The 15,383-nt window shown below is 44.6% G+C and overlaps 2 protein-coding genes across 11 annotated transcripts in view; one reads left to right on the plus strand and one right to left on the minus strand.

Annotated features, from left to right (window-relative positions):
- The window catches only part of LOC136399334 (zinc finger protein 91-like), a 944,498-nt gene that overhangs the window by 753,259 nt on the left and 175,856 nt on the right, over positions 1-15,383 (plus strand). The window lies entirely within an intron of this gene.
- The window catches only part of LOC136399336 (zinc finger protein 420-like), a 318,259-nt gene that overhangs the window by 182,275 nt on the left and 120,601 nt on the right, over positions 1-15,383 (minus strand). For 2 of the 10 annotated variants that reach the window (XM_066374411.1, XM_066374402.1), the window contains exons 1-3: positions 14,047-14,186; positions 11,433-11,563; positions 10,998-11,211 (exon numbers count right to left, since the gene is read on the minus strand). The exons of 2 other annotated variants lie outside the window; for them this stretch is intronic. In XM_066374411.1, the coding sequence (XP_066230508.1) occupies positions 10,998-11,012 (15 nt within the window). In that variant the 5' untranslated portion in view covers positions 11,013-11,211; positions 11,433-11,563; positions 14,047-14,186. Of the gene's footprint in view, positions 1-4,455; positions 4,685-6,361; positions 7,109-10,997; positions 11,212-11,432; positions 11,564-14,046; positions 14,187-15,383 lie in introns of those variants that run through there. 6 more of the 10 variants (XM_066374409.1, XR_010750140.1, XM_066374404.1 and 3 more) reach the window with 6 other exon arrangements.

The following is a 15,383-nucleotide window of genomic DNA, read 5'->3' on the forward strand; positions in this document are numbered from 1 at the left end:
AAGCTCATGGCTTTTCTCTCTCTCTCTCTCAAATTAATCAATAGAATTAACATATCAACACAGTGCTGTATGTGTATCACTCATGATCAGTTGTGTATATTTGTCAGGTGGAAAAGTCACAATGAGTTGGAAGTGTAAGCACTTCTTCAATTTTGACGTGGACAACAGTGAACTGCTGTTTTCTAAAAATGCTGATTCTCACTCAGGAGTTCTGAAATGGGGCCTGTATTTCCACACATCTAACAAGCTGTCTTTTTACCAGTGACACCAATGTCTCCAGTCCACGTGCCACACTCCTGAATAGCACAGAGAAAACACAAGGGAAAATGCATACATGACCTTGAGCTAAAATTTTAACGGAATTTCTTGTTCTCAAGGAATAGGATGCATTGCAACCACTAATTTACCATATGTGATTTTAGAACAAGGTATTTCTTCCCTTGCTGTGGGATTGCTTTGTGAAACATACCGTGAAGTGTAGATCTTGAGTTTTATTTCAAATGTAATCTACGTTTCCTAAAAAAGTAGAAACATTGGGCAATTCTCATAAGAAACCTCATTAGCCTGACCAGGCGGTGGCACAGTGGATAGAGCATCAGACTGGGATGCGGAGGACCCAGGTTTGAGACCCCGAGGTTGCCAGCTTGAGTGCGGGCTCATCTGGTTTAAACAAAGCTCACCAGCCTGGCCCCAAGGTCGCTGGCTTGAGCAAGGGGTTACTCGGTCTGCTGAAGGCCCACGGTCAAGGCACATATGAGAAAGCAATCAATGAATAACTAAGGTGTTGCAATGAAAAACTAATGATTGATGCTTCTCATCTCTCTGTTCCTATCTGTCTGTCCCTGTCTGTCTGGCTCTCTCTCTCTGTCTCTGTAAAAAAAAAAAAAAAAAAGGAAAAATGAAAAAAACTGTACAGAAACCTCATTAACATCTACTGAAGGTCCTATAACTGATAATAACCAAAATATCTTAAGAAGAAAAAAAATACCTCAAATAATGTTAACATGTTATGCACAAAGACATAATAGAAGAACTAGGTACAATTTGAAAGTGATAGAGCCTGGCCTGTGGTGGTGCAGTGGGAAAAACGTCAACCTGGAACACTGAGGTTGCCGGTTCAAAACCCTGGGCTTCCCTAATCAAGGCACATATGAAGTTCATGCTTTCTGCCTTGTTCTCTCTCTCCTCTTTAAAATAAATTTATAAAAATCTTAAAAATAACATAAAATGAAAAACAAATAACATAAAATGATAGAAAAAATTAAATAAAGATATTGTGATTCTGTTGTTTCATGAATCACTTGTGAGTGATACTTTATTGTGTGTAACAGAGAGAGAGAGACAGAGGGACAGACCAGAGAAGAGAGATGAGAAACATTAGTTCTTTGTTGCTTCTCCTTCGTTGTTCCTTGATTGCTTTCTCATATGTACATTGATGGAGGAGCTACAGCAGAGTGAGTGACCCCCTTACTCATGCCTTAGGACAAGCCAGGAATCTTAGCTTTCAAACCAGAGAACTTTGGGTTTAAGCATAAGACCATTATAGGTTATGTCTATGATCCCGTGCTCAAACCAGTGACCTCAAAGTTTCAAACCTGGGTCCTCTGTGTCAGCAATGCTCATTTTTAGTAAACACAGTAGCAAGAACATCCATGAAAATTAAGAATTTAAAGCAAGTGATTTTTTGTCTCTAATTTCTTTGAAAATTTTTATACACATTTGCAGAAAATTATCTGCTGTGACATTGCAGGCACACAACATGAATAAGAAAATTATCTGAATATGATCATTAGGGAATAGTAATGTTTCCAAATGTCCTCCACATGTTCTGTTCCAGAGAAGGTACATTTCCTTAATCCTGTCACACAGAGCTGGTACTGCAGCCACATGAAACTACAGCCTACTTTCCCTTTTTATTGATGCTCGAACCTCTGACCCATCCTCGTAAGGTTGTTGGACACAGTTGACTTCCCACATTGATGTCACAAAGGGGATATTTCTAGTATTTGAAAGTTATTAGAGAGTAATGGTAGCATGAGAGAGTCCCCTAATCTCTTCCTTTGAAATTTCAACAAATTGAACAGTTGTAACACAGTGAAGTAACCCCAGCTGGGCTCACAGTGCACCTGAAAGATCCCCACACTGAATGGACTGAAGGTGTGCAGAGTTGAAAGGGCAGCAGATGATAAAACTCCCTCGCAGTCAGCTCTGAAGAGGAAAGAAACCGGCCGGATCAGGTATTTTTCTTTTTCTTTGCTGTTCTATGGGAAGGAAGTAGGGCCATGCTGCCTGGGTCTTGTTTCCCATGAAAGGAAGAGTTAAACCCACAGTGTCTTAGCCTCCTTCAGATGGGAGAGGCAGAGAGGCTGAGAGGCAGAGGAGGAAGTGCTGAACTGAGTAGTGTAGACGGGATGGCCTGGGATCAGGGTCCTGGCCACACTTCCCGTGGTCTGTCTGCAGCCCGCTCTCTGCACCGAGACAAAGTGCAGTGCCCCAGCCTCTCAGATGCCAACTCGCTCACCTCACAGGTAGAAAGTGTGGCAGTGGCAGACCCCACTGGTAGCTCTCCAGAGCCACTCTCTCCCAAGATGTACTCCACATCGGGTCCCCTGGTTTCTTGAGTCATGGGGAGGAGTGCCCAGAGACCTCAAATTGCCACTGCTAAAACCTAAAGCCACAAAACCTGAAAGCCATAAAGCAGAAGCTCTAAAATCCTCACTACACACCTCAACCATCACTGACTGCAGCCCTGCCGGCATCATTAACAGGAAGGTCACAGTAAAGTTCAGCCCAAGAATCTCAGAGCCAAAACTTGCAGTACAACATCACCTCCTGGAAGAATACAGTAACCTCACAAACCTAAAAAAATTTTATATATATATATATATATATTTTTTTTTTTTTTTGTATTTTTTTTTTTTGAAGTTGGAAACAGGGAGGCAGTCAGACTCCTGCATGCGCCCGACCGGGATCCACATGGCATGCCCACCAGGGGGCAATGCTCCGCCTATCTGGGCCACTGCTGTTGCATCCAGAGCCATTCTAGTGCCTGAGGCAGAGGCCATAGAGCCATCCTCAGCGCCCGGGCCAACCTTGCTCCAATGGAGCCTTGGCTGCGAGATAGGAAGAGAGAGACAGAGAGGAAGGAGAGGGGGAGGGGTGGAGAAGCAGATGGGCACTTCTCGTGTGTGCCCTGGCCGGGAATTGAACCCAGGGCCCCTGCACGCCAGGCCGATGCTCTACCACTGAGCCAACCAGCCAGGGCTATATATATATTTTTTTCCTATTTTTATTTACTTTGTTTTTTCATTTACCCATTTAAATTTTACTATCTTTAACTTTTATATATATTTTTGCTCTGTTCTTTGGTATTTCCTTTTACTTATGATTATGTTTAAAATTTTTATATTTTTCATGGCTTTTTATCAATTTTAATTTTTCATTTTTTAGTTGTTTCTTGTTAGCATTCTTAACAATACCACTGCCAAATGGATCAAGAAAGAAGAAATCAAAGACCATGCATACAGAAGAAAGAGATGTAGAGTTCAGGTAACAAAAAATCTCCAGGAAAAACAATCTCAACTACATGGAAATCTTGGAGTTAAAAAACAGAGAATTCAAAATTGAATTTATAAAAAAACTCAATGAGTTGCAAGAAAATACTAATAGGCAAATTAATGAGCTCAAAACAAATTAATGAACAAAATGAGTTCTTCACCAATGAAACTTAGACTCTGTAAAAAAAATCAAACAAAGCTGAAGAATTCAATATATAAATTGAAAAATAAGGTAGCAAGTTTAGCTAATACAACAGACCAGAAAGAGGAATCGGTAACATCGAAGATAGGCAAATAGAGATACTACAGAGAGAAGACACTCATGAATTTAAAAAAACAAGAGAGCACTGCAAGAACTGACTACCTCCATCAGAAAGGGTAATATGAGGCCTGAGCAGGTAGTGATGCAGTGGATAGTGATTCAGACTGGGATGCAGAGGACCCAGGTTCAAAACCCCAAGGTCACTGGTTTGAGCCCAGGCTCACCAACTTGACCATGGGCTTGTTGGCTTGAGCCTGGGATTATAGATATGACCCCATGGTCACTGGCTTGAAGCCCAAACTCACTGGCTTGACCAAAATGTCACTCGCTCTGCTGTAGGCCCCTCATCAAGGCACATATGAGAAAGCAATCAATGAACAATAAAGGAGCTGCAACAAAGAGCCACAACAAAGAATTGATGTTTCACATCCCTCCCTTCCTGTCTGTCCCTGTATGTCCCTCTTTCTGTAACAATGATAAAAGTAATGGTATCACTTTTTGCAGATGATATGATCCTGCATATAGAAAAACCAAGGCTTTGGCCAGTTGACTCAGAGGTAGAGCCTGTGGATTGTCCAGGTTCAATTCTTTGTCAGGGCACACAGGAGACGTGCCCATCTGTTTCTCCACCCTTACCCTCTCACTCATCCACGTATTCCCCTCCTGCAGCCATGGCTCTATTGGAGCAAGTTGGACTGGCCACTTCGGATGGCTCTGTGGCCTCTGCCTCAGGCACTAAGAGGAGCTTCGTTGCTGAGCAATGGAGCTATGCCCCAGTTGGGCACAGCATCATCCTCTAGTGGGCTTGCTGGGTGGATCCCAGTCATAAGCATGCATGAGTCTGTCTCGGCCTCCCTTCTTCTCACTGAAAAAGAAGAAATAAAAGAAAGAAGAAAAAAAGAAAGACCCAAAGACTCCACCAAAAAAAATATTAGAAATAAAGCGATTCAGTAATGTCACAGGATACAAAATCAACATACAAAACTCTACTGCTTTAATACATGCCAATAATGAAACTCCAGAAAATGAACTAAAAAAATAATCCCCTTTACAATTGCAACAAAAAATAAAATAAAATAAAATACCTTAGGATTAACTTAATAAATGATATAAAAGATCTATATATAGAAAACTACAAAGCATTAGCAAAAGAAATTGAAAAGGACAAAATAAAATGGAAATATGATATATTCCAAGTTCATAAATTGGAAGAATGTAATAGTTAAAAGGGCCATATTACCCAAAGCAATATACAGATTTAACATCATCCCCATCAACATCCCAGTCATTTCTTAATGAAATGAAACAAAAATATCATCAGGTTTGTATGTAATAATAAAAGACCCAGCATAACAAAAACAATCATGAGGGAAAAAAAAGCCAGAATTATTACAATACCTTATTTCAAATTAAACTACAGACCCATGATAACCAAACTTAGTAGTATGGGCAGAAAAATAGCCACACAGTCCAATGGGAAAAAATCGAGACCCCAGAAATAAAACTATGTATGGACAAATAAATTATCTCTGTCAAAGGAGCCAAAAACACACAATGGAGAAAAGAAAGCCTCTTCAATAAATGGTGCTGGGAAAATTGGACAGCCACATGCAAGAGAATGAAACTTTTTTGTCCCCCTGCAGAAAAAGTATTTCAAAGCAGATCAAAAACCTTAAGCCTCGGCCGGTTGGCTCAATGGTAGAGCATTACCCAGCATGTGGAAGTCCTGGGTTTGATTCCAGGCCAGCGCACACAGGAGAAGCACCCATCTGCTTTTCCACCCTTCTCCCTCTCCTTTCTCTATCTCTCTCTTCCTCTCCCACAGCCAAGGCTCCACTGGAGCAAAGTTGGCCCAGGCAGTGAGGATGGCTCCATGGCCTCTGCCTCAAGTGCTAGAATGGCTCCAGTTACAACGGAGCAATGCCCTAGATGGGCAGAGCATTGCTTCCTAGTGGACTTGCTGGGTGGATCCTAGTCGGGGGCGTATGGGAGTCTATCTCTCTGCCTCCTCACTTCTCACTTCAAAAAATACAAAAACAAAAAACCAGATCATGCCTGACCAGGCGGTGGCACAGTGGATAGAGCATCGGACTGGGATGCGGAAGACGCAGGTTCGATACCCCGAGGTCGCCAGCTTGAGAGAGGGCTCATCTGGTTTGAGCAAAAAAGCTCACCAGCTTGAGCCCAATGTCACTGGCTCAAGCAAGGGGTTACTTGGTCTGCTGAAGTAAGTAATAAGTATGTGCCCAGGATCAAGGCACATAAAAAATAAAAATAAAAAAAAAAACAGATCAAAGACATAAATAGAAGAACTGAAACAGTAAATTACATAGAACAAAACATACTAAACTCATAGACCTTGATCATATAAAACAATTTATGACTTTGACCCCAATGGACAGAAAAGTAAAGGATAAAATGAGTAAGACTATATCAAACTATAAAGCTTCTACAAAGCAAAAGTAACTGAAAACAAAACAGATAAGCACCCAATGAAATGGGATATGATACTTGGCAAACAACAGCTTCGAATAGGGGTTAATATCCAAAATATCAGCTCTAGCAGAAAGTTCTGTCTGTTTGATAGAATTGATAGAATTGGTGTGGAAATATTCAAGATGGGTGCCACATGAATTAACTCAGAAGAATTTGGATGATCGAGTCGTCATATGCACATCTCTGCACAAGTTTCGACATGTAAGCACGTTTATTTGGCGCATGTGTGCCTCTCTATTTTTATCACTTAATGTATACACACTGATGTAGCAAATTAAAACAAAGTTGATTCACGTTAGTCTTATGTGTGAAGCGATAGTGTACCCATGGCTACTGATAAAGTTCATTTACGCCACTGTAATTTTTACGAATTTCAACAAGGAAAAAATGCTACAGAAGCATGTAGAAATTTATTGAAAGTGTTTGGTGAAGTTTCTGATAGGACACGCAGAAGATGGTTCGAAAAATTCGAAACAGGTGATTTTGACCTTTCCGATAAGCCATGTTCTGGGCGACCATCTTTGATCGATGACGATGTTGTTAAGACCATGCTGGAGCAAGATCCTTTTCCGACAACATCGGAGATTGCAGAAAGGCTTAATTCAGCTCAGCCAACCATTTCGGACCATATTCGGAAGATAGAATTGGTGTGGAAATATTCAAGATGGGTGCCACATGAATTAACTCAGAAGAATTTGGATGATCGAGTCGTCATATGCACATCTCTGCTTGCTTGGAACAAAATTGAGGCCTTCTTGAACAGGATGATAACTGGGGATGAAAAGTGGATTACCTATGAAAACATCATAAGGAAAGGGCATATTGTGAACCCGGAAAACCTAGCCCTTCCACCTCTAAACCAAATTTGACTCTGAATAAGAGAATGTTGTGTATATGGTGGGACATTCAAGGACCAATACATTATGAGCTTTTAAAACCGAATGAAAAGCTCAATTCGGAGAACTATTGTCAGCAACTAGATCAGTGGTTCTCAACCTTTCTAATGCCGTGACCTCGCAATATAGTTCCTCATGTTGCGGTGACCCCAAACCAAAAAATAATTTTGGTGGCTACTTCATAACTGTAATTTTGCTACAGTTATGATTCAGAATGTAAATACCTGATATGCATTATGTATTTTCCAATGGCTTTAGGTGACCCAGCTGGGGTCGCGACCCACAGGTTGAGAACCGCTGAACTAGATCATTTAAAGACAGCAGTCCAAGAAAAGAGGCCAGCGATGTTCAATAGGAAGAACATCATACTGCATCATGATAATGCCAGGCCACATGCTGCTTTGGGGACTCATCAAAAAATTGCAGAACTAGGCTGGGAAATTCTGTCGCAGCCACCAAGTATTCCCTGGACTTAGCACCCTGGACTATCACTTGTTTTTGTCCTTACAAAATTTTTTGAAGGGCAAAAAAATCAAAAATGAAGATATCAAACAAGCACTGGTTTAATTTTTCGCATCAAAAGATAAAACATTTTTCAAAAATGTGATATACAGCCCTGGCCGGTTGGCTCAGCGGTAGAGCGTTGGCCTAGCGTGCGGAGGACCCGGGTTCGATTCCTGGCCAGGGCACACAGGAGAAGCGCCCATTTGCTTCTCCACCCCTCCGCCGCGCTTTCCTCTCTGTCTCTCTCTTCCCCTCCCGCAGCCAAGGCTCCATTGGAGCAAAGATGGCCCGGGCGCTGGGGATGGCTCTGTGGCCTCTGCCTCAGGTGCTAGAGTGGCTCTGGTCGCAACATGGTGACGCCCAGGATGGGCAGAGCATCGCCCCGTGGTGGGCAGAGCGTCGCCCCTGGTGGGTGTGCCGGGTGGATCCCGGTCAGGCGCATGCGGGAGTCTGTCTGACTGTCTTTCCCTGTTTCCAGCTTCAGAAAAATGAAAAAAAAAAAAAAATTGAAAAAAAAAATGTGATATACAAATTGCCCTCATGCAGGCAAGAAATCATTAATAAAAATGGAAATTATATTATTTAATAGTTTATTGACAGTAAAAAAAATTTGTATTTTGCTTTATTCCAAAAACGGACAGAACTTTCCGGTAGACCTTTCCGGTAGACCATATATATAAAGACCTCACAAAGCTTAGCAACAAACAAGCAAAAAATCCAAATAAGCAATAGGAGAGGGCACTGGCCAGTTGGCTCAGTGGTCGAGCGTCGGCCTGGCATGCGGGAGTCCCGGGTTCAATTCCTGGCCAGGGCACACAGGAGAAGTGCCCATCTGCTTCTCCACCCCTCCCCTTCTCCTTCCTCTCTGTCTCTCTCTTCCCCTCCCGCAGCCAAGGCTCCACTGGAGCAAAGCTGGTCCGGCGTGAGGATGGCTCTGTGGCCTCTGCCTCAGGCGCTAGAATGGCTCTGGTCTCAACACAGCAACACCCCAGATGAGCAGAGCATCGCCCCCTGGTGGGCATGCCGGGTGGATCCCAGTCGGGCGCATGCGGGAGTCTTTCTGACTGCCTCCCCGTTTCCAACTTCAGAAAAATACAAAAAAAAAAAAAAAAAAAAAAGAAATAGGAGAGGATCTGACATACACTCCTAAGAAGACATGCAAATGACCAACAGATACATGAAACAATGCTCATCTTCACTAGCTATTTTGAGAAATGCAAATCAAAACTACAATCACATACCACCTCACACCTGTTAGATTGGCTACTGCCAACAAGACAGTAATAACAAGTAATGGAGAGGGTACAGAGAAATAGGAACCCCCATTCACTGCTGATAGGAATGTAAACTGTTACAGCCATTGTGGAAGAAAGATGAAGATCCCTCAAAAAATTAAGAATAGAACTACCATGACCCAACAATCTCTCTACTGGATATCGACCCCAAAAACTCAAAAACATTCATACCTAAACAAAAATGCAGCCCCATATACATCGCCATGTTAGTCACAGTAGCCAAGACATAAAAACAACCAAAATGTCCTTCAATAGAGGATAGGATAAAGATGATGTAATACATATATACAACGGATTACTACTCAGCCATAAGAAATGATAGTGTCATCTATGTCAACATGAATGAATGGACCCTGAGAACATTATGCTGAGTGAGAAAGTGTATCAGCAAAAGTTAAGAACTGTTTTTATACAGACATGGGATGTAAAACTGAGACCCATGGACACAGATAGATAAAAGTGGTTGGCAGGAGGAGGGGTGTGCAGGGGAGAAGAATAAGGGAGGGGTGCGGGACAGGGTATAAAGAGGAAGGACAAATATGAGGTAACACAGAATAATTTGACTCCGGGTGATGGGAATACAATATAATCAATAGTTCAAATGCTGTGGAGGTGTTTACATGAAACCGATGTACTCTTGTTGATCAATGTCACCCTGTTAAGTTTAATTTTCTAAATAGTAATAAAAGCCTGACCAGACAGTGGCACAGTGGAAAGAGCATCGAACTGGGATGTGGAGGAACCAGGTTCGAGACCCCGGGGTCGCCAGCTTGAGCGTGTGCTCATCAGGTTTGAGCAAAGCTCACCAGCTTGGACCCAGGGTTGCTGGCTTGAGCAAGGGGTTACTCAGTCAGCTGAAGGCCCACGGTCAAGGCATATATGAGAAAGCAATCAATGAACAACTAAGGCCTTGCAACAAAAAACTGATGATTGATGCTTCTCATCTCTCTCCATTCCTGTTTGTCTCTCCCTACCTATCCCTCTCTCTGTCTCTCTAAAAAATAATAATAATAATAACAGTGATTAATTTACGGTGGGAATTGTTCATGCCCTCAGGGAATGTGGATGGAGAGGAGGCACAGAAGGCTCTGGGACAAAGGAGGGAAGTATATAAGCTGCTGACCCTGACAATTAAAAATGCTTGGGCCCTGGCCGAATAGCTCAGTAGGTTAGAGCATGGCCTTAAAGTACAGTGGTTGCGCCTGACCAGGTGGTGGCGCAGTGGATAGAGCGTCGGACTGGGATGCGGAAGGACCCAGGTTCGAGACCCCGAGGTTGCCAGCTTGAGCGCGGGCTCATCTGCCTTGAGCAAAGAGCTCACCAGCTTAGACCCAAGGTCGCTGGCTCCAGCAGGGGGTTACTCAGTCTGCTGAAGGCCCGCGGTCAAGGCACATGTGAGAAAGCAATCAATGAACAACTAAGAAGTCGCAACACGCAACGAGAAACTGATGATTGATGCTTCTCATCTCTCCCCGTTCCTGTCTGTCTGTCCCTGTCTATCTTTGCCTCTGTAAAAAAAAAAAAAAAAAGTACAGTGGTTGCTGCTTTGATCCCTGCCGGAGCACATACAATAACAGGTCAATGTTCTCACCTCTCTCTCTCATTCTCTTCGTGCTTCTAAAATTAATAAAATAAACATTAAAAAAAAAGAAAAAATGAAACAGCCTGACTGTGGTAACAGAGTCAATAAATCGTCAACCTGGGATGCTGAGGTTGCTGTTTCGAAGCCCAGGGCTTACCCAGTCAAGGCACATATGGGAAGCCACTACTAGGAGTTGATAGTCCCAACTTCTCCCCCCTTTCTCTGCTTCTCTCCTTCTCTATCCCCTCTATCTAAAACCAAAAAATGAAATTAAAAAATAAGTAATCAGAAACAACCGCAGTAGGCAGGAATATCAAGAGTAGAGAATTACAGGTTGCAGGTCCTAAATCCACTGAAGTTAGGAGGAAAAGCAAACACCATCTCTGAGCAGGACACATCGCTTACCTGAGAAGCAGCCATTCTGTCCTGTTCTGGCTCCAGCTTGTTTTCTCAGGTGAAAATATGTTGAGGAGTCAAGTTTGTATTTCGAGAATGTGCCACCAGTGTCCACACAGACCCTTTATCCACTTCCAACACACTCACAGACAGAAGGACCTGGAAATGCTGAGAAGACTACGTTCTCCTGTCCTTCCTCACTGGAGTCAGCACAGAAGTGCTCCTGCAGGGAGACTACACTGTATTATTTTCCTGTCTTCACCTGTCTGTCCTCCCTCAGACGTCCACACATTCCCACAGCAATGAGAACGGGTCCTGCTCTTCTGAACGCCCAAACCCAACACAACACCCAGTCACCTCCCCTGACCATCCCTGCTCCCCACTCTCACTAATGCATCCCGGGTACACTCTCCTCTCTGGAGCATGTCTGTGCCCCCCACTCACCTTTGCCTGTCTCTCTTATAAGATTCAAGGGTTCATCTTTTGCCTCTGAAACCTGTTCCACAAGCCCATTGTACTTCTGTGACTTATTTTTTTTGATAGGACGGAGAGGCAGACAGATAGGTGCAGACATGCTGTCAGACAGAGAAATGAGAAGCATCAATTCTTCATTGTGGCTCTTTGGCTGTTCATTAATTGCTTTCTCATATGTGCCTGGGGGAGGAAGGGGGGGGTACTACAGCAGAGTGAGTAACCCCTTGCTCAAGCCAGCTAACTTTTGGCTCAAGCCAGCAACCCTACTGTCATATGTATAAATATATATGATCACACACTCAAGCTGGCAGCCCAGTGCTCAAGCCAGTGACCTCAGGATTTCGAGCCTGGGTCCTCTTCACCACAGTCCAATTTTTATGTACTGCGACACCAATTGGTCAGGTTACTTCTGTGACTTCTAAATAAAATTTATCGTATGAAAAACAAAAACAGAAAGCAAATTTTTCCAGGATCCTTCCTGCTAATCCCTGGGGCCACCCTGCAATCTCCTGGATCACCTTATGAAAACAACAATGCTAACTGACTTGCGGTGGCACAGTGGATAAATTGTCCACCTGGAACACTGAGGTCACTGGTTCAAAACCCTGGGCTTGCCTGACCAGGCAGTGGCGCAGTGGATAGAGCGTCGGACTAGGATGTGGAGGACCCAGGTTTGAGACCCCGAGGTCGCCAGCTTGAGCGCAGGTTCATCTGGTTTGAGCAAAGCTCACCAGCTTGGACCCAAGGTCGCTGGCTCGAGCAAGGGGTTTCTCGGTCTGCTGAAGGCCTGCGGTCAAGGCACATATGAGAAAGCAATCAATGAACAACTCAAGTGTCACAACGTGCAACAAAAAAACTAATGATTGATGCTTCTCATCTCTCCGTTTCTGTCTGTCCCTATCACTCTCATTGACTCTAGAAAGAAGAAAAAAAAAACAAAAAACACAACCCTGCGCTTGCCTGATCAAGGCACACATGGGAGTTGATGCTTCCTGCTCCTCCCTCCCTTCTCTCTCTCTCTCACCCTAGCTACTCTCTAAATTGAATAAAGAATTAAACAAAAGAACAATGCTGTTCCATCCAGAGCAGCTCTCCAAGTTTGAGGGAGATGGTGCAGGTGATGTTCTTTCTTAAAAACCCAGCCGTCTAATAGCCCACAGGAGAATGGTTTAGCTTTAATAAACATGGAGATCCCTTGGGGATGAGGGCTCCACTTGAAGTTGTGGTTCTGCAGGTCTGCAGGGCTCAGAATGTAAACTTGACACAATATATTTTAAAAAAAAGATATGGAATCTTTTTAAATGTAACGACTTCTAGGATAAAGATTTAAAAAGTTGAGACTGACTTATATTGAGCAAAAAATTATAACCTCTGGTTATGGCCTTGGCCAGTTGGCTCAGCAGTAGAGCGTGGGCTTGGTATGTACAAGTCCTGGGTTCGATTCCTGGTCTGAGCACTCAGGCTAAACAGCCATCTTCTTCTCCACCCCCTCCCCCTCTCCCTTCACTCTATCTTTCTCTTCCCCTCAGGAAGCTATGGATTTATTAAAGCAAGGTGGCCCCAGGCTATGAGGATGGCTCTATGGCATAACCTCTGGTGCTAAAATAGTTCCACTGTCGAGCAACAGTCCCAGATGGCAAGAACACCCCTAGTGGGCTTGCAAGGTGGATCCCGGTGGGGGCGCATGCAATATTGTCTTTCTGCCTCCTTGCTTCTCATGTAAGGGAGAAATAATAAAACCACTATTGGCTGTGGTTCTGAGATATTATCAATGCTTATTTTAAAACAATAGCTTCTGCAAGAAAGCAGATAGTCAACAGACTAAGTTATCTCACTAGGTTTTTTTAGAAATGAATTAAATGTGAAGTGTGTAATAAAAGACATAATTACATTGGGTTAAAAAAATTACTTTCTTTTTCTCCCGCACTTCTGCTCACTTCCCTACCCCACCTGTGTATTTCTCTGCAAGCCCCTCCCTCTCCTCGGGGTTTCTCCCCTTTCTTCCCCTCGCGCTCCTCTCCCCGGTTACTGTCACTTTCCCCGTCGCGGTCCCGTCCCCCCGCACCTCCACGTTGACGTCTCTTCATGGCCCCTCACTGACCTCTCCTCCCCTCCCGTGTCTCTCTCCGTCCCCTGACCCCTCCCAGCCCCGCTCTACGCGTCCCCGGGGCCCCTTCGCTGTCACCGCTCCCACACAGCCCTCCCCGCGCGGGGCCGGGGGCTCTTCTGGGGACCCCGCGTTCTCGCCCTGAAGACCCGGGCCTCTTAATAAATGGGAGTGGGGCCTCAGGAGGGGGACCGCAGGTTACTAGGGCCGGGGGGGGGGGGGGGCGGGGGAAGGGGAGCACACTGTCCGTCTCCAGCGCCCGCTTCCGTCTCCTGGGACTTTAAACAGCGCGGGGGAGGTGGGATGCACCCCCGGGACCAAGGCAGGAAACTCCGCGCATGGGGTGGTCCCAACGTCCAACGGTGGGGGGACACGGGCGGGAGGGAGCTTCAAAGTTTCCCCGGAAACCGACGCAGAGCCCCCGCCCGGCAGCGAAGCGGGCAGGCTCGGGGCCTCTCACCGGGACTCCACACTCACCGCTGGGGGCTCGGGAGCGGGGCTCTCGACGTCCGCAGCGACCGTCAATGTCCCCGCGTGCAGGGATGGGGATGAGGAGGGTCAGCTTTAATCCGGTTTGAACATCAGCAGATATCGCGGGACTTCGCAAATCTACAGCGCCTTCCGGTTCGTAGGAAATTGCGCGTGAGCAGCGCCTCAAAAACCCAGCTGATTTACCGCTTCCCTCAGGGGGCGGGATGTTAATACTGACCACTCAGGGGAAATGGGAGGGGCCAAATCGCCTCGGTCGTGACTCGCCTTCACCTTTCTAGGCGGTTACAATTTTTTATAGGTCTTGGAATTTGACTAAGGTAATAAAATGTATAAGAGTTTTCCCCCAAAGTTAATATTATGACGAGGCCCTGCCCGGGTTGCTCAGTTTGTTACTGTCCTCCTGATCCACTAAGGGCTGTGAGTAATAGGATGGAGCTCTTACGAGAAGCAAGCAATGAATGCATAACTGCATGGAACAAAAAAATCTACGTTTCTCTTTCTCTTGGCCCTGCCATGACCTCTTAAATATCAATCAATAAAAACTAACTTTCAAGATTATTATGACACCTCAGGGATTAAATGTTGGATAACAACTTTGACACACACTCTTTGTAAGATTTTCTTTTCTTTTTTGTACCAAGAAAGACAGAAAAAGGAACAGACAGGAAGGGAAAAAGATGAGAAGCAGCAACTGGTAGTTGTATACTTTAGTTATTCATTGACTGCTTTCTTATATGTGCTTTTATAGGGATGGGGCAAAAATGAGGATGAAGGGGCGGGCTCCAACTCAGCCCATGACCCCTTGCTCAAGCCAGCAACCTTGGCCTCAAGCTCCTGACCTTGGAGTCATGTCTATATAGAAGCCAGAGATCCTGTGCTCAAGCTCCTGGTTTTGAACCTGGGTCCTCAGTATCCCAACTCTATGCTTTACCAACTGGTCCACAGCTTGGTCAGGCTGTAAGATTTTTCTTAGATGGCTTTGGACTAATTGCTCACTGGCTTAGAGAAGCCTCCCAATATGCCAAGGTTGTGGGCAAGAATCAACAATGAATATCTGTATATGAATAAGTGGAACAAGAAATGGATGTTTGTCTCCCCCCACCTCTAAACTGAATAAAAACATTCAAATTAAAATCTCATTTTAAAAAAGATTACTCTTTTTTTTTTTTTTTTTTTTTTTGTATTTTTTTCTGAAGCTGGAAACGGGGAGAGACAGTCAGACAGACTCCCGCATGCGCCCGACCGGGATCCACCCGGCACGCCCACCAGGGGCAACGCTCTGCCCACCAGGGGGCAATGCTACCTCGTCTCTCTGTCATGAC

The sequence above is a fragment of the Saccopteryx leptura genome, chromosome 3, assembly GCF_036850995.1.
Source record: "Saccopteryx leptura isolate mSacLep1 chromosome 3, mSacLep1_pri_phased_curated, whole genome shotgun sequence".
Lineage (NCBI taxonomy): Eukaryota > Metazoa > Chordata > Mammalia > Chiroptera > Emballonuridae > Saccopteryx > Saccopteryx leptura.